We start from the raw sequence: 22,086 nt of genomic DNA on the forward strand, positions 1-22,086 counted from the left end.
TCATTTCCTGGTGTTCATTTTAAAATATAATTTAAAACTTAAAAAAAAAAACTTTTAAGAGATTAGCCAGGCACCAGTGACGCACACCTGTAATCCTAGCTACTTAGGAGGTTGAGATCTGAGGATCACAGTTCAAAGCCAGCCCAGGTAGAAAGGCCATGAGACTCTTATCTCATCAGAAAACCAGAAGTTGTGCTGTGGATCAAGTGGTAGAGCACTAGCCTTGAGCTGAAGAGCTGAGGAACAGTGCCCAGGCCCAGAGTTCAAGCCCCACAACCAACAAAAGAAAAAAAAAAGTTTAAGAGACTATCTCAACAGGTGACAGGTCTGTCATCCTAAGCTATGGGGGAAGCACAATGGCTGAGCTCAGTGATACACACTAGCCATCCCAGAGACAAAAGAAAGCACAGATAGAAGGATTGCAATCCAGTCTGGCTTAGGCATAAAACAATAACCCTAACCTCAAAAATAACCAAAAAGGAGGTAGCTCAAGTGGTAGCTTAACAAGTGTGAAACCTGAACTCAATACTGAAAAAAAAACAATATTGCCCTCATCATTGTGTGTTTTCATAGTTTCTTTTTAATCTGTGTGTGTGTGTGTGTGTGTGTGTGTGTGTGTGTGTGTGTGTTACTCAGGGCCTTGTGCTTTCTAGGCAGTCATTCTACCACTTGAGCCACATACCCAACCCAATTATATAGCTTTTTGAGGACCACTGTGGTATCCCTGTAGTTCTTAGATCTTTTTGTGTTGTATTCAGATCGTGCGAGCTTATTATAATCTCCTATTTCCTTCTGGGTTCCTTCTGGGTTCTATTTAACCTTTTTGTGAATCTGTGACTTTTAACATAAATATTCCTAAGTTCATTCTGCTATCATCTAGAAACTATAGCCGTGCTCTAATTTTGTGACAATCAAAGTAACCCTCTGTTAGATTATTTAGACTTTGCCAGAAAACCACACAGACATCCAGGTACAGAGAACAAAGAAAGGTTTATTGCCAGGAAAGGGGCTGGCAAGACCCCTTCTCACAAGGGAGAAGAGAAAAGAAGAACTGGCTATTGTCTGAGATGACTTATATAACCTAGGAGGTTTAGGAGGGTCTAGAAGGGACTAGAAGGCAGAGACCCTGGGGTGGACATGAGGGCTTCATCATGGCAGACTAGGATTTATGGCTGCTGCCAAAGTAGTAGATAAGGAGCCCTGCAGCTGCCCAGACCTGAAGGTCATTCTAAGGGGCTCTTGTTGCCTTATATGGTGGTAGCTGCCCCAGAGACATGCCATCCCAAGGTAAAGAGGATTGGAGGCTGATTATTTACTGCCTTTACTAAATAGGCTTAGTATTGCCTAGGAAGGAAGCATGCTACACTGTGGAGTGGGGAAGGAATGTACTAAGATATAGGAAGGAATCTCATTTCACTAATACCCTTATTTTACTTTCCCAGTTTTCTTGTTTCATAGCTTTTAATTGGATAAATAGAATTTACACCAGTGTCATCAACACCTATTTCTTAACCTCCTTACACAATAGCTTCTTCGCTTTGCCCACATGTGGGCCAGCACATGTGTTTGTGCATTTGTCTTATACTACTAAATAAGTATGCCATTGTATATACCTAATGAATGTGGTTTTGTGGGTGTGGTATGGAAGTAACCAGTCTGGTCATAAAGTCTAAATAAGGTGTGTTTAGTCTTTGGCTTTAATTAGTCTTTGTGCATTGTTAGTCTCAGCTTTCATCTGCCCTCACATATCAGAGGAAGAATGAGTTCATTTCCTTGAAGTTTATTGACTGTTACCAGTGGCAGGAAAAATCCATAAAAGAGCAGGTTCCATATGGTATAAGTAGAAGGGGAACTCTGAATTGGTAAGGAAGTATGCTTGGAATGGGGAAACGAAGGCTAGAGAAGCAGATCTCACCCACCTTTTCCCTTCTATTCCCACAAGGATATTGGATTAACAGTGGAGGCATCCTGTTCAGCGATCCCTCAACAAATTGCAACCAGAAAGGGGAAATGATGCAAATTAGAGGAAGAATCACCAGCTCACAGCTCCTCTGTTTCTCCATCCAGGGGAATACCAACATCCACATTGTAGTCTACAGGCTCCCCAGAACTCAGCCAAGGAATAGGGGTTCGATTGAAAGAAGGCCTGTTGGAGAGGTTCTGGTTGTAGAGGACCAGAGGCTCACTCAGCAGAGGTCCCAAGTCAAACTTGGGCATCTGGAAGGTCATGCGTTTAGAGGCCTTCTCATATCCTCCGTAGGGCATTGCTGTCCTGAGAAGGGGACATATTATTTAGTTAAGAATAACAACAGAAGAAACAGGATTGTATCAATGAAATGCTACACTTTTTTTTTTCTTTTTTGGCCAGTCCTGGGGCTTGAACTCAGGGCCTGAGCACTGTCCCTGAGCTAGTACTCCACCACTTGAGCTACAGCACCACTTCCAGCTTTTTCTGTTTTATGTGATACTGTGGAATCAAACCCAGAGCTTCATTCATGCTAGGCAAGCACTCTACCACTAAGCCACATTCCCAGCCCCTATGCTTTCTTTTTTTTTGGGTCCGGTGGTGGGGCCTGAACTCTGAGCCTGGGCGCTGTCCCTCAGCTCTACAGCTCAAGGCTAAGGCTCTACCACTTGAGCCACAGCGCCACTTCTGCCTTTTTTCTTTTTGCTTATGTGGTGCTGAGGAATCGAACCTAGGGCCTCATGCATGCAAGGCAAGAGCTCTACCACTGAGCCACCTTCCCAGCCCCCCATATACTTTCTTGAAAAAGGTGAAGTCTGCAAATTCTAGTTTGGGATTGTGTCTGCTCTTTTTATTTTTCTTTGTTTATTTCTTCCTCCCTTTGTCTCTCTCTCCTTCCCTCTCTCCCTCTCTCTTTCATTCTCTTTCTTTCTTTTCTTTGTTGTTGGTGGTGGTGGTAGTGGTGGTGGTCGTCGTGGGACTTGAATTCAGGGCCTTGTCAATGTCCCTGAGTTTTTTGCACTCAAGGCTAGCACTCTACCACTTTGAGCCATAGCACCATTTTTAATTTTCTGGTGAGTAATTGGAGATAAGAGTCACATAGACTTTCCTTCCTGGGTTGGCTTTGAACCACGATCCTCAGATCTCAGTCTCCCTGAGTAGCTAGGATTACAGGCATGAGCTGCCAGTGCCCAGCTATTTTTCTTCTTTCTTAGTATCTTGTTCCCCCTCTTCCTGGTTTGCTTATTTCCTCAAAATTAATAATAAGAAAAGGAGTCTAGGTTGTAGTTGTGACCCATACCAGCATTTCAAAAAAGTAACACTAAACCATATAAACCTAAAGATCTGGGCTCATCTTTTTTTTTTTTTTTTTGTCATGGGGCTTGAACTCTGGGCCTGAGTGCTGTCCCTCAGCTCTTCAACTCAAGGTGAATGCTCTACCGCTTGAGCCACAGCGCCACTTCGTTTTCTAGTGGTTTATTGGAGATAAGAGTCTCATGGAGTTTCCTGCCTGGGCTGGCTTTGAACCAAACTCCTCAGATCTCAGACTCCTCAGTAGCTAGGATTACAGGTGTGAGCCACTGGCGCCCGGCTGGGCTCATCTTAAATTGAGACAACCCCCACAACTACACCATGGCCCCAAATAGATAATGGATGGCTTAGATGAGAGGAATTAACAAGTGCAAAAGCATTGCTTTAGATCTTCCCTGCCCTGCTTTCACATAAGATTTTCTATCCATGGCCTAGAGATGCCCAATTCTAAAAGTATAGATATTTCATAACTTAGTGCAGTATAAAGGAATGCAATTATACTACAAGGAATGTTAGAAAATTTTGACCTGGAACAGAAGGGATCCTCAAGAAGTCTTTTGTTTTGTTTTGTTTTGTTTTTTGGGTCAAGTTGTGGGGCCTGAACTCTGGGCCTGGGCGCTGTCCCTCAGCTCTTCAGCTCAAGATTAGCGCTCTACCACTTGAGCCACAGTGCCACTTCTGGCTTTTTTCTTTATGTGGTGCTGAGGAATCAAACCCAGGGCCTCATGCATGCAAGGCAAACACTCTACCACTGAGCCACCTTTCCAGCCCCTCAAGAAGTCTTTAATGGCATGCTACATTATTTTAAATAATAAATGTATTATTTCCCATTTAAAGCAACCAGGCTCAGAGGTGACATATATACATATGTGTGTGTGTATATACACACATATATTACTGCTAATAAGTGGCCTATGGACAAGAGTCATATCCTGCCTTCTAATGAATTTCTCTTTAATCACAGTGCTATGATGAAGCTGAGCTAGAGTTAAAAGAGCAAAGTCCTGCCCTTAGGGCCCCCCTATTCCTGCCATTCCTCCATAATCTGAAACACTTGAACTGTAAGTCTAATGTCAACTAAGGGACATTGCCACACACTAGAATGCATCTGATTCCTCTCCTGACACCCTACCTGTTGAAGGACTTATATTTGGGAAGTTCAGGTTTGGCCCCATAAGCCAACAGGTCAATGCCAAGTTCCACTTTTTGCTGGGGGTCAACCCCCATGGCTCGCTCCCATGGAGAAATATAGGTCTTGAACACAGTGATATGTTTTCCTTCTCCACCTGCCTGGTCTCCTGGTAGCCACAGGAAAGAAAAGTAAATTAAAATTGTTGGTTAGTAGCCAATGAAGTTTATCCCTTACCTTCACACTAGGGAAGTTGCCAGGACAAGAGACTAAAAGTATAACATCCCAAGAATTATGTAAGGTTTGTGTCATAACGACAGGATGGGGTCAGATGACTGAATCTGAAAAGCCAGATCCAGCCTGGACCTCCTTTCTAGGGATATCTGCTCTAGGAACCAGACATTATTTTTGGATATGAGTACTTGCCTGATCCTGTCTCACCAGCACCTGTTGTGCCGATAGCTCCTCCTCTGCCAGCATGGCCCCCAGGACCACCTGCACCCCCAGCTCCAGAAACAGAGCCCTGGTGATGATAGTCAGAGCCATATTGTCCAGCAGAGCCACTGCCTCCTGCTTGGCCTCCACTGCTGCTCTGACCATAGGAGAATCCATGACTCTGACCAGCTGTACCCAGCTGTCCCCCAACTGTGGGAAGGAACTTCTGAAAGTGATCCTGAAAAGAAAATACAAAACAAGGGGAAGGTTAGCAACAAATATAAAAACAGACAAAGACAAAGCTATATATGGTAAAGGAGGAAGTGAAAAGCCTGAATCCTCTTATATTCCCCTTCAAATAAATAGATAGTGGACTGAGTGACTAAGAAGTTATCCTTAAGAGAGTTAGGTGTCCTCTTATTTTTAAATAAGACCTCTTTTTGTCTTATTTTTAAATAAGACTTCTTTCTCAACTAAAACTTGAGAGAATGGGTTGTTAGGGAAATCCTAATCTTAACTGGGAGAACTATAGAGATCTCTACCCTCTCCCTTCCTCAGTCCAACAGTCATTAACTCTTTTCCTTTTCCTCTATTTCCCCTCTTGGTGCCTGTTGAACCAGTACTTCCTGACAGTGAAACTACAGCACTACACTGGATTCAGTCCCAATGCCTAAAAATAACCCCACCAACTCCTTAAGGAGATTCTCCTGGCCACCTTACCATGTATACCCCCATGTTCCACCCAGTTGTAACCAGATCCAGGGGAGAGAAGGGCTTCAGTCTCCTAAAGTTAGATATGACCCTCTCAGCACTTTTACCCTGCTCCTACATAAAGGCCAATGACAGACACTCCTGCCCTAGCCCCAACCATGTAGACAGCTATTTCTATACTCAGCCACTCAAAGAAGGTAGAAGAGGAAAAAAGAAAATAGAAAAGGTATTCCCCCTCCCTAGTTGTAACATCCTGTGCCCTGCCTCTCTCCAATTTCTCCTCCTCTTTCTTTGGACAAGGAGCCTGACTAGAAAATGTAGGATCTTGAAAAAAGAAGATTTTAGTCATCTACCTAGAGTCTCTAAGGGAGAGAATGACCCCACTTCCTTAAAAAAAAAAAAAAAAGAATGACTCAAGAAGAAGATGGCTATAAAACCACATTTAACACTTTCTAGACTTGGCAGATTTTGTAAATGAAATTACAGGGCAGCATTCAAATTTGAAGTTCATATACATATCAATTTTTAGTATAAACATGCCCTGAACATTGTGTGGTTTATGCTTGTACTAAGAAATGCTTCATTATACATCTGAAATCCACATTTGGGCAGGCATCTTGTATATATTTTTATTTTTATGTTCTAATTGTTGCATAAGAGGAAATAATTCATTATATAAACTTGAAAGTCAAATTTAACTCAGAATCCTGTTTGAGTTTTGTTTGCTTCATTGATTTTTTTTTATTTTTGGTGTTGAGAATTGAACCCTAACCATACACTACTACTGAACTACACCCCCAGCATTCTGTATTTCTAAACTTTTACTTTTATGTCCCAAATATTGTATGGTACATATTTACCTAGCAAAATGTTCATTGTGTATCGTAACTTCAAAATACAGGACTGGTTGTTCTGTTTTATCTGGCAACCTTATTTTAACACCCATACTGGGAAGGAATTTTCTCCCTGAGGGTGTGGTACTCCCCTCTCCTTCACTAGCTCTAAGACAGAGACCAAGTTTCAGAGATGGGCTGTAGCTCACCCTACAATAGTTGGATGCTCATTATTTCTAGGGACTTAATGACTTTATAAATTTTCAGGAAGAAGAGGTTGAGGGACTTTTAGATGTTCAGGGTCTACCAAAAAGTTGTCCAAAAAAAGAGTGGGGAGAGCACTAAGCTCTGAGAGAATAATTGTTCCAAACTCACCATTGAGCTGTCAGAGAAAACATCAGGATGGTTCTCATAGATAAATTTTTCCACCCGCATCTGGCGTAGTTTGAACATCTTGGAGCCCCGGTTGGTGAGCAGGGACAACTCCTCCAACATCACATCCCTTGGTACACTGATCTTCTTGCCCAGATTCAAGCCTGAGCTCTCTTGTCCACCTTTCAGGGCGGTGGGGAAGAGGAAACAAGGGAAAGAGGAAAATAGTTTGTTTTTTTTTCTGGGCTCAGAATGCAAACACCTTTCACAACAAAGTGTGTGTAGTGGGAGAGATCATTTTAGGGTGTTCTGTGTTGTCTGATGTCTGGTCAAGGTCCTTCTAGTTTGTGAGAACTTTTTTTCCTTTTTTTTTTGGACAGTCCTGAGGCTTGAGCTCAGGGTCCCTGAGCTGCTTTTGCTCAAGGCTACCACTTGAGCCACAGCTCCACTTCCAGCTTTTTCTGTGTATGTGGTACTGAGGAATGGAACCTAGGGCTTCATGCATGCAAGGCAAGCACTCTACTACCACTAAGCCACAATCCTAGCCTGAGAACTTTTTGACACAGTGAATTTGGAGTTAAACAGAATGCTCAGAAGCTCGGTTACAAGGGGGTTTAACAGTGGGATTACCAGAGAAGAGATATGAAGAAGGTCAAAGGGTCATATATAGGCTTAGAATGGAGAGCAAAAAGTATAGATGGTAGGGGAAGGCATTGGAGAAACGTTCTGTAGGATGAGGAGTGTTAATAGGCCAATCCTACATGGAGTTGGTCACCTTTAAACACAGATTCTTGTCAAACTCTTCCCCTTCTCAGTAAAATTCTGGCTCCAAAGAGCCTCTAGGCCTGAGCAAGCTCTTCAAATCCTCCCTCCACAGGTAGCATGCCTCCACAGTTTTGTTCATTTTAAGTGCTTACCCAGTGCTAGGTTCCCTAGCTCTAGGGGGAAAAAGATTAGCCATATACTAAGACATTTAGTCTATACCAGTCTCTATCATATTTTCTTCTTCAAACACACTCCCTGACCATGGCTCCTGTGGCCCTGGACCTGGCAAGGCATCATCTCAGATTACAAGGTGAAAGGTAGAACAGTAAGTTATTAATATTGAATCCTTTCTACCTCTTTCTTCCCTTCTTACCTCTCCCTTAACCCCATCCCCAAATCCTCCCATCAGAGGAATTCCTCTTGTTTTTAAAATATATTCAAACCTACGTTAGTTCTGGGACTCTTGAGTCACGGTTATCTTTAATACGAGCAAGCATACCCTACCTCCAGTGAGTTCCATGATCAACTTGCTGGATTTCCTTTTCTTGTTAGGGGCTGGTGTTCCTGAGAGCGGCATTGTGGAGGTGGACTCAACCTGGATGGGTGGAAGGGTTATAAAGTATAGACAACATGGAAGAGTGGATGTCTGCAGCAAAGCAGTGCTTTACCTAGAGTTAAGGACACAAATCTCGTATTTCTTTTTTCTTCTGTATCTATTCCTCATTGCCTTTCCCACCACTAGTGTTAACTCAAGGCCAAGGCCTTGTATGTGCCAGGCAAGTGCTCTACCATTAAGCTATATCTTCAGCCCTCCGATTAGATATATATAGGAATGTATATGTCCCCAAAAGATAAAAAAAAGCACTGCTTTGGGGCTTCTGTTTATTAAGGGAGCAGAACAAAACATGTAACTGCATGCCTTGTCCTTACCTTTTACCAGTGTGTTATAAGCTGCTTTACATACAGCCTGTGTTGATTAGGAACATAGATGAGGGGTGCAGAGTGTTTAAAAGACAATAACAATGACGATTTCAAGGGCGTGAAATAATTGGACTCTTTATTTGCATTGAAAATATCAGAGTAAGGCTATGATTCCAAGCTCTAGTTTCTGCTCCTCCATCCTCCCTCAAGGCCCAGAGGAGTAAGGAAATGTTCTGCCAGACCTGAGGAGATTCAACTAAAAATACATAGAAAGAAGGGCCTGGGCACAGTCCCTGAGCTTTTGTGCTCAAGGCTAGTGCTCTACCACTTTGAGCTATAGGGTCATTTCCAGCCTTTTGGTAGTTAATTAGAGATAGGAGTCTCATGGACTTTCTACATAGAAGTTGTTATTCTCTCATTGGGCCAGCTGGAACATGGCCTTGGGAGGTCATGGGTATGCTCCCTGTTCCTTCAGTCACTTCTGCCCTAGACTAGACCTCAGAGCTGGAATGGAAAGGGAATGAGAGGGCATTCAGACACTGATGCGTGTCACATCAACACTATCATAGCAGTAGGAAATTGAGGGAAGACTGGAATTTAGTAATAAGATCTGGATGAGGCCAAACTGGGCAAAGATACACTCCAGCTCCTCCTTAACAGAAATTGACACACAGAGACATTCTATCTTCTTCGGAGTCCTGTCTTAAAAACACACCCGCAACTTGACCACTTTAGCAGGGTCTCAGACTCCATTCCTATTTATCAGGAGACTTCTCTACTATCTTGCCCCCCCACCCCCATCCCTGCCGTGTCCAACCTCCTTGGCCTTTCTCCTTCCAACTTTCTGTTGCTCCCTGAACTAGACAGCTGAGAGCTGATCAGAGATGGGGATAAGGCTACTCCTGCAGGATCAATTGCAAACACAAAAGTCAGCAGAGGGGGCTCCAGCCCCTTGAGTCATAGGGCTGCAAACTTACCGACTGCTCAGTTGGTGGTCAGCTCTCCCTGGGGTCCAGCAGCTTTGGAGGACTGAGCTGCTGTGACCGGAGAACCTGAGCTGGGCAGGCGTGGGGGCAGCACTGGCAGTGGGGGAGGGAGGGTAGTTATAAATAGAGACGATGAGTGCAAGCAGCTCAAATGGCACAGGGGGTACTGAGACCCTGAAACCAAGATCCTGTACTCCTTGCCCAGAGGCTCAGAAGAGGAGAAACACCTTTGGGATTCTTCTACTGAGCTGTCTGAGTCAGGAGTAAATCTGCCCAGAAGCTCTATTTTTCCTTTGTTCCTACAGTCTAAGATCCAAAGCATTTAGTGAGAAATTGAAGACAAGGGGACAGAGGAAACAGGCAGTAAGTGGTGGATAGGGATTCAGAGTAGGAGAGAAAACCAGCTAGAATCAGTGGCCACTGCTCTGCCACTACAGCCATCACTGCCCTATCACAGCCTAGAAAGTGACTCTGTGTGTGTGTGTGTGTGTGTGTGTGTGTGTGTGTGTGTGTGTGTGTGTCCTGGGGCTTGAACTCAGGGCCTGGGCACAGTCCCTGAGCTTTTGTGTTCTAGTGCTCTACCACTTTGAGATGTAGTGCCATTTCCATCTTCTTGGTAATTAGAGAGAAGAGTATCATGGACTTTCCTGCCCAGGCTGGCTTTGAAAGGCAATCCTCAGATCTCATCCTCCAGAATAGCTAGGATTACAGATGTGAGCCACCAATTCCCAGCAGGAAGTGATTCTGAAACTTTCAGAATATATCTAGTGCCTCAGTAAACTCTCTATTCTTCCTGGCCATGCCTTTCTTCCATCCTACATTTCTCATGTTGAAAAGGTGACTCAGTGGTAGAGTGCTTGCCTTGCATGCATGAGGACCTGGGTTCAATTCCTTAGCACCACATAAGCAGAAAAAGCTGTGGCTCAAGCAGTGGAGCGCTAGCCTTGAGCTGAATCGCTGAGGGACAGTGCCCAGGCCCAAGTTTAGGCTCCACAACTGACCAAAAATAAATAAATCAATCCTAAGGATTGAATATCCTCTTCCCACCCCTCACCATATCAGCTTCTGCTGCCTCTAGACCCTTCATCTTCTCTGTTTCTGTCCAACCCAAGGAAGCAATTAGAAAACATAAATAACAGGACTGGGAATGTGGCTTAGTGGTAGAATGCTTGCCTCATTCATGAAGCCTTGAGTTTGATTCCTCAGTACCACATAAACAGAAAAAGCTGCAAGTGGCACTGCGGCTCAAGTGGTAGAGTGCTATCCTTGAGCAAAAAGAAGAAAATCAAGAGGCTGGGAAGGTGGCTCAGTGGTAGAGTGCTTGCCTCGCATGCATGAGGCTCTGGGTTCGATTCCTCAGCACCACGTAAGCTGAAAAAGCTGGAAGTGGCGCTGTGGCTCAAATGGTAGAGAGCTTACTTTGAGCTGAAGAGCTGAGGAACAGCACCCAGGCCCAGCGTTCAGGCCCCAGGACCAACCAAAAAAATAAATAAGTGGGAAACTCCAAACCCCAGTACTGAAGAAAAAAAAAAAAAAAAAAGATCAAGGACAGTGCCTAGGCCCAGATTTCAAGTCACAGGTCAGGAAGGAAAAAAAAATCAGATTGTAACTAGTGGTAGATACCTAGTTATTGGCACAAACGTGCCCTCTGCTGGTCAACTTGAATAATGGCACCTTCCTTCTAAAAATGTCTTTCATTCCAATCTTCCTCCAGTGCCTTCCCTTCTCTATTTGTCACAATTCACACTGATCTGCCTTTCTTCCCTCTCCCATCCCATATCATACCTAGTCACTTGCCTTCACTTAATTCTTAGAGAATTATGTTTAACATGGTTGCTTCCTCCAAAGAGCTGGGAAATCCTGAAGGGTTAAGAGGTTTATTTTTTGTTTTTGTTTTTTGTCAGTTGTGGGGCTTGAACTCTGGGCCTGGGTGCTGTTCCTCAGCTCTTCAGCTCAAGACGGGCGCTCTACCACTTCAGCCACAGTGCCACTTCCGGTTTTCTAGTGGTTTATTGGAGGTAAGAATGTCACAGACTTTCCTGCCCTGGCTGGTTTTGAACCAAGATCCTCAGATCTCAGCCTCCTGAGTAGCTAGGATTACAGGCGTGAGACACCGGCGCCCAGCATTGGGTTTTGTTGGTTTTTTTAAAACAAGATCTCCCAGTTCTGAAAAGAATGTACTTGGAAGGTAATGAAGGAGAGAGAAAAGAACCTGGCTGGAGACTGCAGGAAGAGAAAACCAAGAGGAGAGGGAATAAGACAGATTTGGAGGAAAGGAACAAAGGAGCAAAAGGGTAAAAACAAAAGGGGGAAGGACAAGAATAGAGATCAGAAATCAGATCAAGGTAACAGATTAGTAATCAAGAGAAATCAGGATTTGGATATAAAACCAGAAAAGATGACAGAAACAGAAGGTATAAGGCATAAGTTTATTCTTGTGCACAACCAAAGAACCGTGACTCACACCCAATTTGCAAAGGAAATGATTACTTTCCAGATCAAACAGCAAACATGACTGGTGGTGGTCTTGGTGGGAGAGGAATCCATGTCTTTCTTGGTTTAGGATCTGAAGCTGAAAAGGAAGAAGAGCTAGGCTTTTAAGGGATGGGGTAGGACTTAAAGGAGATTTTGGCCCTGTGTGCCTCTCTGCCCTTTCCTAGGTAGTCATAACAAAATTTAGAAGACAAATTGAAGGGTAAATTTCCAGGAGATGGTAGCATAGCCACCAACTCTTCTCTCTTTCTTTCTTCCTTCCTTTCTTTCTTTCTCTCTCTTTCTTTCTTACTTTTTTTGTCAGTCTTGGGGCTTGAACTGGGCCTGGGCACTTGTCCCTCAGCTCTTCAGCTCAAGGCTAGCACCCTACCACTTGAGCCACAGTGCCACTTCCAGTTTTCTAGTGGTTTATTGGAGATAAGAGTCCTGCCCGGGCTGGCTTTGAACCAAGATCCTCAGATCTCAGCCTCCTGAGGAGCTAAGATTACAGGTGTGAGCCACTGGTGCACGGCCACCAACTCTTCTTTCTACACTCAGAAAACATCCTCACACCTCTTTCACTCTAACAGTTCTTCAGACTTGCATCAATACTCCTCTTGCACACAGCTGGTTTCTTGCTAGCCAACTTTACTTTCTACCAACACTGCTTTCTCTCTTTACCATACTCCTATCTGTGATTAGATCATTTTTACTCATCTCTGCTCCCCTGGTAGCTTCTGCCTCACTCTCCTCACCCTGGCTCTCTTTCCTTTCCTTTCTGAATCATGAAGCAATAAGGATAATAATTTATTCATTTTCAGAAATTTTTGATTTTTTTTTACTTCCTGGATACCAGGTTGTACTGGGGGGACTGTGTGGTGTAACACAGCATCATGAAAATTATTCCTGCCCTTCAGTCTTGTCAGACTGCATTCATTTCACAAAATGCTGTGCCTCTGCTACAGAAGCTGGTCTCGAGTTATTCTTCAATACAGTTCATTCCTCTTGACAGTCTATGTGGAGATTTCTGACCCTCCTATCAATAAAAGATTAAGTCTCAAATTGAAAGCTTATTTAAATTTTCCCTCTTACTCTTGCTTCAGACACAAGAGCATATGTATCTAACCACTTTCCAGATCAGATCCTGATCATACATTCAAACATACTCATTGGCACACATATAGATACCTAAATATATACCTAGGAAAACAGTGAGGAGCAGGGTTTAATGCACACAGGGGTCAATTCAGACTCTGCTTGGCTAGCGGTAAACTTCTTGTCTAAGCTCCTAGTGTGCTTCTCACTGAACATTAAAACAAGGCCCACAGTGAAAAATAAAATATTGGAAAAAAAAGTAGAAACCTGTGGAGGCCTATGAGTGAAGAGGCCAGGAGTTATAGACAGAAATCTAGGCAAAAAAATAAAAGAAGAAGAAGAAGCAAAAAGACTGAAGCAAAGATAATGCGTTAGAAAGCAGCAAAGGAGTTGGAGAGTGAAGAGAAAGCTTAGGAATGGGACATAAGTCCAACTAGGTCTAGCAGGAAAGAAGTTAGCCTCCAGGTACCTGAGAGAAGTGGTAAGATAGGAAATGAGAAGCACCACTTCTCCTTGGTCCTGGGACTTACTTTTGCTCATTTATGCCCTGCCCCAGGTCTCCACACATGAGCCTGCAGTCCTGTTCTGGTGGCTGAGAATCTGGGCCTGGCTACTTGGAAACCACAGGAGCTGAGGGTGACCCCAAGGCCCCTGGGAGACTCTTGAGGAGGGGCGGGGCTAAGGATAGGGGCTGAGGCCAGCTCTGCCCTCCAGATAGGCTCATCCAATGTAGTAGCTGCTCTGGGAGCAAGCACAGTGGGTACCAAGGGTTCTGCAGTGGGCTGGGGGACTGGAGTGGAAAATCGGCGGATCTCCTGAACTCTGGGGGTTTTGGTGGGCCCTAAAGTGGGGTTAGGAGTTGGAGGGACCTCATCAAAACAGAACATGGCTGTTTTAAGTTGGTATGGCTGATGCCGCATGAAATCCAGGGCCTTGATGCCCTGCTTAGGGGTTGCCCGAGGTCCCTGGGACTGGGCCTTTGGGAGAGTTCTGGCAGCCTGGGGAAAAAAGGGTGAGAGCAGTGGGTTGTAAGCAATAGGAGGGGGGGCACGGATGTTTGGTGAGTATTTCCAGGAGGGGGGCAGTGAGGGGGTGGGAGAAGGACTTCTAGGCCGGGGACCGGGGCCAAAGCCAGCACCAGGTGTAGCTTCCACCACGTATCTGTCGGCACGGCTCTGCCGTTTGGCAAACAGCTCCCCACCCTTACCCTGCAGCCTCGGTGGCTCAGGGATTCCAGCGGAAGGGGTCGTCCCATTCACTAGCCCATTCAGGAGCCCCCGAGAGGCTGGCTTGGGAGCCACAGGGGGTGGAGTCTTAGGAGCCGTGGGGGGTGGGGTCTTGGGAGCCATTGGGGGCGGGGTCTTCGGGGTCACGTGGGGCAGGGTCTTGTAACCCCGGCCCCCTGGCGGCTGCATGAAGTTGCAAGCTTCAGCTCCCAGGCTCAAAGCGTCCTCCTCCGGACCGGATTCCGCACCCCCGGCCGGGGGTTTTTCATCCAAGTTTTGCACCAGCGATAGCAACTCGGGGTTGGGCGAGTTCTTCGTCTCTTCCTTTCCCGGTGCGAACATCTGCTTTCGGGTCCCCCGGCGCCGGGCCTCCTGCAGGATGCCGGTGCGGGCAGCGGGTACCGAGATGCGCTGCTCCCGAGCGCTGGGGACCTCCGGGGCCGCGGGCCCCGGGGCCGGCGACTCCGGGCGCGCAGAGGGTCGCAGGGGAGACGATAAGAAGATGGAAGCAGTGGAGGTCATGGCACCGGGAAGAGCTGAGTGCTCTGAGGCGGCTCCTGGTGTGACCGGCCGACTGGGGGCTGGGATGTACAGGGAGCTGGTGGCCATAACTGGACCCGGGGAGCGGGCAGCGCTGGGGGAGCCCGCGGGGGGCGCGAAGCTGGACGCAGGGGTGGGCCCCTGCGGAGAGGACGCGAAGGGGGGTGGCACCGGGCTGAGGCTCCCCAGGCTTTCGGTCTCCCTTTTGGGGGCTGATGGCCGGAAAATAACCGAGGTTGTACCTGGCCGCTGCCCTTGTAAGCCCGGGGTGAAGGGCCTAGCTGACCTGTTGAAGATGCTTGGGGATGGACTGGAGGCCCCACCAGCTAGGAGGAAGGGTCTGGGGCTGGCCACAGGGGCCGGGGCAGGGCTGGGTGGGAGCACAGCCGCCTCCGGAGGAGCACTTTGGGCCCGAGGGGGTGACTGTGGGCCCTGCCCATTGAGCACCGCTGCTGGACCCACCTGAGCCTGCTCCAGGGTGCTGGAGGCTGCGCGCTGGCGCTGCTGTTCAAAGAGCTGGACCCCTCGCCCGAAGACCTCGCTCAGGTGCCCTCCCTGCCCGGAGCCCTGGCCCTCTGTTGCTCCTGAGCCCACCTTGGCCAGCTCCATGTCCAGATAGGGGCTATCCCAGTCAGACTGATTGGTGAGGCTGCGTGCGTCTGAAAAGGCCTCTTCGTCCAGCTCAGACTCACTCGTTGGGGGGATGCCGTCCTCTTCCTCCTCGGTGCCTGTCCCAGCTGCAGCCCCAAAACTTACTAGGGTGTACTTCTTGGCTCTCTGCCGTCGTTTCTTAAACATAAGCACCCCCTTGGAGTGAGGGTTGGGGGCTGCAGTTAACAGAGATGCAATGGTCCGGCATTTGGTCTTGGCCTCCTTCACACTCTTTTCTTGGAGAGATTCTGCACGTTGCAGTTCTGAGGAGACAGAGAGGTAGACGGATGAGTGGGGCTTTGTATCCTGTCCTAATTCTGCTCCCCAAAACTTATACACACACCTCACCCCAGGCAGCTCTCTCCCACCTCCTACCTTCTATCTTCACCCTTAGAACCTACAGTATCTTTTGCCTATGGCAAAGTACTCAGAGACTTGGGGACAAAGTAGAGGGTAAAAGGTGAAATCAAGGACAGTGACACTGCCCTGGTCACATCCTCTCTTCCTTTCCATTCTGCTCCTATCTTCCCAGAGATGTGCACTTACCCACTCCACACATTCCACACCTGCCTCTCATTCTTGGCTGGCAATAAGGGTGGAGAGGAGGTGTCACTTTCTTAATGGAAGGCAGGGAAATAAGGCAGGTCCCAGGGAGAGCAAAAGATGGGAAGGGACACTTCTGTCCAGAGACTGTTCTGAGGCCATTTGCCAAGTTTGGAATTTATTGCCCATTACCATGACCAAGACATACTGGATTTTTGTTGTTGTTGTTGCTGCTGCTGGTCCTTGGGCTTGAAAAACTCAGAGCCTGGATACTGTTCTTCGGGGTTTCTTTTTGTTTTGTAGTTTTATTAGTTTTTTTTTGAGCCACAGCTCCTCTACTGGCTTTTTCTGGTAGTTAATTAGAGATAAGAGTCACACAGACTTTTCCTGCTGGGGCTAGCTTCAAGCCACAATCCTCAAATCTCAGCCTCCTGAGTAGTTAGGATTTACAGGTATGAGCCACCAGTGCCCAGCTCAGACAGGATTGTTGGCCACAAGGCTCTTTGTCTCAATTCTACCCTTGTCACATGTCATGAACACTCATAGGGATAGCTCCAATTCATATAATTTCAACAAGAATATCAGACTACTGAAAGCAAATTGTCGGTACACTTTATCCTATATAATTTTCTCTTGTGTATATTCCAGGATACACACACCTCAGTTCACATATACAATAAACACACTTGTCCTCACATTAAAACATAGTTACGCAAATACATTTATACACCTGTACCATCTAGGTAGCTCTTCTTCCCAGAGTTTCCCTGCAAAGACCCTATTAGTAATAATTAGGACATAATTTCAGAGTTCATCTCTGCCCTCCAACCTCCAAAGAACTTCTCTATGATTTCCACTGGTTACTCACAGCCAGAGATCCTGTTCTCCAGGCAACCTTCCAAATCTTTAGGATCCTCCTTTAACGTCACCAGGTAAATAGATTGTTTCCCACAACTTGGAGGTGGGAGTAGAGTAGGTTTCTTTGGCGGCTAGAACTGCCTGCCCCCATCTGCCAAGACTTTTGGGTAGAGAGTTCAGGCAGCCACTAACAGGCACACAAAGACTATATGCTGAAGAGAATCAGAGCAGGACTTCCCATGCCATGTGGGCTTAGGTAGGTGGAGCTAGGAAATGGGAGAGGCTGCTCTGCTGTAAGACCCAGTCTTACACAAGGATACTAGTTCATGGTCTCAGTTGTTCCTAAAAAATTCTTGAAATTCCATCTATTTTCCATTCACGCTGCTTTCTAACTGCTTTCTCAATGCGCACAACAGAGAATAAATAGCCCTGTGGATAAGAGGAATTGGCACCAAAGTCAGAGTTAATTTCAGGTTTGGGGTTGTTGGAAGAGTTACTTCACCACATTGAAGTTAAGTTTCTCATCTGTAAATAAAGATAATAGCTACCTCATAGGGTTTCTATGAGGATGAATAATATAAGTAAATTTAGCTTTTAATGCTGTACTAAGGCCCACTGTGAGAAACTATTACTCTAAAAGCATTCTTGTCATTAGCTGTATGTGTATAAAGACACTTTCTTGTTTTCATGTATCTTCAACAGACTTACACATGCATACCTTCAGGTATTCATAATGTGCTCCCACCTTTCTCTTTTTATACACTCTGTTCCTATGAGATTTCCACAGCCCATCAAACCCCCTTGAGATGTGGCCATAGCATTAACCTATTCTGAGAAAGAAGCAGTGAGACTTTCCTGAAGAAAGGAAAAAGAAGACAGTAAAAAGAATGAGGGGACAAGAGAGTATAACCTTTCCCAAAGATTACCTTACCCTTCCTAAATGGTTGAGGTTTCACCCTCAATTCTAGACCCCAATATTCTTGTGAGTGTGGGAGGTACCTGCATAGAATGGGTCTTGGAGCTCAGGACCTGGGCCTGGGGCTTTGTCGAAGCTGGCTTGGGTGAGGGGCTCTTGGATGATGGGCTCAAAGGTCTCCATGCTGAGAAAGGCAGTGCTGGCTGGAGCAGGACCAGCTTGAGCCACCCCCAATGCCTTTTAAAGCCCCTTTGTTTGATCCCCAGAGCTGGCAGCTGAATGAGCTCACTGGGCTATTTTTGGAGCCTGGCCACCTCCCTCCCTTCTTTCACTGCCCCACAAGTCCTGGTGTGATGGACATGGGCACCTGCCTCCCCTTCCCCCTACACCACTCCACTGGACAATCTGCTAAAAATATCCTGAGCCACCAACTACAGTCTTACCCAGCAGGATGGGAAGGGAGGGGGTGATAAAATGAGAACTGGGCATAAGTATGTGATACTGAACATTCATTTGGAATTTCTTTGTGGGTTATTTGACACTCATAGATGGTCAGATTCTAAATCATCATAGTCTTAGCTTCTATTTAGACATTGGAGACACAAAATTCTATGGATCAGGAATCAATAGCAGAATGTGAAGAAAGAAAAAAATAACAGCTAGAGAGGGAATCCTGAGATTTTAGAGGTGACAAAATGTCTCTATGGGAGGCCCAAGATAGGGAGAAACTTGACTCTCAGATATGGTTCTATAGCTCACATCAAGAATAGCAGAGAGCCTGAGATAAGTGCAATTGGCTTTTTCTGCCCAGGCCTGCATTCTTGCCTAAGATAAGGAGCCAAATATCCCTCTCTCTCCTACTTCCTAGGAATCTCATGACCATCCCAGAGCTTCCCAGGCCTCAGGAATCCTAACTGAACTTAAAAATGGTAACAGTAGCTCTGATACCATGATTGCAATTAATACTGTAAAGTTTCTATAGTGTTACCTTGCTTCAGTGTACTCCCTTGTTCTGTGTCTGCCATCCTCCTTTTCTCCACTCTGACACACAGCAAAACAAGAGCAACCACCAAACCCTTCATCTATTCATGTCACTTTCCAATTTCCCGACTTGGTCTGCTCTTGGGTTGGCTTGAACTACCTATCCCTTTTCCCTACACTGGTTCAAATAGCAAAAATAATGAGGACCATAACAACTCCTCTTCCCTCTCATTTATCACCCTTCTCTAATTATCTCAAAGATTCTATCCAACAGGTAGACAGAAAGTGTAGATAGGGAGAAATAGATTTAGAGTTATGATCTTGGCTAGGAAGAAAAGAAAAGAGGGTTCAGGCACTCACTGGCTTGCTTGGCCTTTTGGGCGTAGGTGGTAGTAAGATCTTCTGCCACTGGATGGGGGACAGGACCCACCATAGGGATGAGATGAGGACCAGGCCGGAGTGGACCATGGGGTAACAGCAGTGCCTCAGCTGAGGATGGCTGAAGGGCTGGCCCTTCTTCCCAACATGGGGAGCTCACACGACTGTCACTCTGGCTGTGAGGACCAGGAATGGCAGGTGCTGGCTCTGCAGGACTGTCAGACAAGTAGACTTCATCAGGTAGAGCTCCTGGAGGGGTAGGCCGCATGGGACCTCGGCGGCGGGGTCGGCGGGGCTTTTCTTGAGTGGCAGGGCCATCCATATCACTGTCTGTCTCTCCATAGTAAGCCTCACTGTCCGGGGGTGAGCGAAGACTTCCAGGCTGAAGAGGCTGGGGAACAGGAGCACCAGGGGGCTCTGGACTTAATGGAGATAAGGGTGACAGTGCCTGAAGCTCCCCAGGGGATGGAGATCTCACAGGTCCTTCATCTGCTACCCTAGATGGGAAAGGTGACAGAACATGAGAGAAGGGCTGCATATCTAACAGCTAAAGAGATCCAGAGGGGAGGAAGAGAAATGAACTGGTATACAGTTGGAATGGATGCTCTGGGAAGAGTGAAGAGATCTGAGGACAAAGCAGGAAGCAAACGCTCTTGGAAGATTGTGAGCTCTGAGGAAGATAGGTGGAGGAGGAGATAATACATGGACTAAAGTAGATCCAGTTCTCAAATCCCATAAGATCCATTGTTTAAATCCCTTAATTGCACATACAGTCAAACCCTTTGCAAGGCATACACAAACATTTGTACGGCCGCAGAAACCAATGAACAGAAGTAAGTACTTGTTAGTTGCTGAAACCAAGCCAGTAAGACATAGAGCAGAAACAGACAAGAAAGGAGAAGAGAGGGAAAGAGTCCATACCGCCGCACAGTGAGAATAAGCTGGTTCCCAGAGGCATCGATGAGGCTCATGGCACTGGCATGAGAAAAGCTGATACAAGAAACTCCATTGATTGCCAAGAGCTGGTCCCTCTCTCGGAGCCCTGCTCTGCCAGCTTGGCTCCGTCTTCGGATCTGAAATGTTGGAGGAATGTTATAGATGATGGAGGGCACAAAGGAGAACAGAATGAAAAGATAAGAAGGACCCATGGGTTGGGAAGGTAACTCAGTGGTAGAGTGCTTGCCTTGCATGCCTGAGGCCCTGGGTTCGATTCCTCAGCACCACATAAGCAAAAAGAAAAAAGCCGGAAGTGGCGCTGTGGCTCAAGTGGTAGAGCGCTAGCCTTGAGCTGAAGAGCTGAGGGACAGCACCCAGGCCCAGAGTTCAGGCCCCACGACCGGACCCCCCCCCAAAAAAAAGAAGGACCCATGTGAAGGAACTTTATAGGATAAAAAGGATTGGAGGAAGCTGGGCGCCAGTGGCTCACACCTATAATCCTAGCTACTCAGGAGGCTGAGATCTGAGGATTGCAATTCAAAGCCAGCTTGGGCAGGAAAGTCCGTAAAATTCTTATCTCCAATAAACCACCAGAAAACCAGAAGTGGCGCTGTGGCTCAAGTGGTAGTACGCTGGCGTTGAGCTGAAGAGCTGAGTGACAGCACCCAGGTCCAGAGTTCAAGCCCCATGACCGACAAAAAAAAAAAAAAAATGGATTGGAGGAGCCATGGGTGAGTGGCTCACCCCTGTAATGCTAGCTACTCAGGAGACTGAGATAAATCTGAGAGACTGACTCTTATCTCTCATTAACCACTAAAAAGCAGGAGGTAGAGGTGTGGTTTGAGCGGTAGAATGACAGGTCTTGAGTGAAAAAGCTAACAGACAGCACTCATGCCCTGAGTCTAAGCCCCTGTACACACACACACACACACACACACACACACACACACACACACAAAATGGGAGTGCATGAGCCTGCAACTCAGGAATCCTTTTTCTAGGAAAAAAATGGGCATACTGGTGGGAGGTAGAGTGAACACTAAATGAAAGAAGCCCAGAAAAAACTACATGGAGGAGATTCTAGAAATGATATTATAAATCCCAAGATATTCCCAATAGTTCCTTTCTACAACAAGTTAAAGTATTCCAGATTGAAGCCAACCAGTTGGATTCTGGGATATTGTGGTGTGTGTGTATTTGTGTGTGTGTGTGTGTGTGTGTGTAGAGGTATACTAAGTGTACACACACATGGCTATCCTGTATTGAGTTCTTACTAAGTATTTGGCATGGTGCTACATGTTATTGCATTTAATTCTTAGAATGGTTCTACTACCCACATTTTATAGTTCAGATAACTAAGTTGAAGGGTGAAAACCAAAGGGTAAAGACTTCACCTGAAAAGCCAGCTCTTACATGTTATTCTGCTAACATATAAAAAAGAAAGCTTTGTTTATTAATGGGAAAAATCTGACCTAGGGAAAAAGGAGTACTGAAGGAAGGACAGGGCAGGGCTGGGCTGGGCAGGGCTGGGCAAGGCAGGACAGCTTCAGCTTGTCACAAATCAATTTAGTCAGAGAGAAATTAGAGCCTTCCCCACATTCCTGGAGTTTGGAATAGAGGCACACATATAGGAAAACAAATACTGGATGACCAGCTCAGACCTTTGCTCCTAGGGACCTGCAAGAGACAGAAGCAGGGCCTACTTTTCCTCTGCTCCTTAGAAATTAGGAATTGACTTCTCTAACATCCTCCCCCAACCCACCCACCAGAGAATGCTTGTGATCAGATATTGTTCCCCCTACCAGAGTTGAGCATGCTTCCTTGCCCACTCACCCACCACCTCTTTTACATAGCCTCCTACTGACCCCACCTCCCTCAACAAGCCACCACATGACCTTTCCCAGCTTCCCTTGGTCTCCCCTTTGCAGAAACTTCATTTCAGGGGTTCTCCCTTACCTTGGACACCTGTAAGGGTTTCCTCTGTTCGGCCCCCCCCTGAAGTCGAAAACCCCAGGGGGCTCCCCCTGTTAATGTGACCAGCACCTCTTCCTCAGCACCCAT

General features: G+C 46.3%; 2 protein-coding genes across 4 annotated transcripts; both read right to left on the bottom strand.

Moving 5' to 3' along the window:
- Positions 1-1,764: 1,764 nt before the first annotated feature.
- Positions 1,765-9,762, bottom strand: Myoz1 (myozenin 1). 2 transcript variants are annotated; one of them, XM_013025613.1, is made up of 7 exons: positions 9,417-9,523; positions 9,344-9,345; positions 8,027-8,111; positions 6,761-6,939; positions 4,833-5,079; positions 4,410-4,575; positions 1,765-2,272 (listed from the first exon to the last, which is right to left on the bottom strand). In XM_013025613.1, exons 3-7 carry the CDS (start codon positions 8,097-8,099, stop codon positions 2,041-2,043), a joined length of 897 nt encoding a protein of 298 aa, XP_012881067.1. In that variant the 5' UTR covers positions 8,100-8,111; positions 9,344-9,345; positions 9,417-9,523; the 3' UTR covers positions 1,765-2,040. The 2 variants fall into 2 exon arrangements, with proteins under 2 accessions (XP_012881067.1, XP_012881068.1); XM_013025614.1 differs by lacking the exon at positions 9,344-9,345 and having other exon boundaries at positions 1,769-2,272; positions 8,027-8,117; positions 9,421-9,762.
- A 3,770-nt stretch (positions 9,763-13,532) lies between these two features.
- On the bottom strand, positions 13,533-22,086 carry Synpo2l (synaptopodin 2-like). Of its 2 annotated transcripts, XM_013025621.1 has the most exons (4): positions 21,982-22,086; positions 20,011-20,162; positions 19,072-19,586; positions 13,533-15,676 (listed from the first exon to the last, which is right to left on the bottom strand). In XM_013025621.1, the coding sequence occupies exons 1-4, from the start codon at positions 22,084-22,086 to the stop codon at positions 13,533-13,535; spliced, it is 2,916 nt and encodes a 971-aa protein (XP_012881075.1). The 2 variants fall into 2 exon arrangements, with proteins under 2 accessions (XP_012881075.1, XP_012881076.1); XM_013025622.1 differs by lacking the exons at positions 19,072-19,586; positions 20,011-20,162; positions 21,982-22,086 and adding an exon at positions 17,814-17,927.

The sequence above is a fragment of the Dipodomys ordii genome, unplaced genomic scaffold (genome assembly GCF_000151885.1).
Source record: "Dipodomys ordii isolate 6190 unplaced genomic scaffold, Dord_2.0 Scaffold86, whole genome shotgun sequence".
Lineage (NCBI taxonomy): Eukaryota > Metazoa > Chordata > Mammalia > Rodentia > Heteromyidae > Dipodomys > Dipodomys ordii.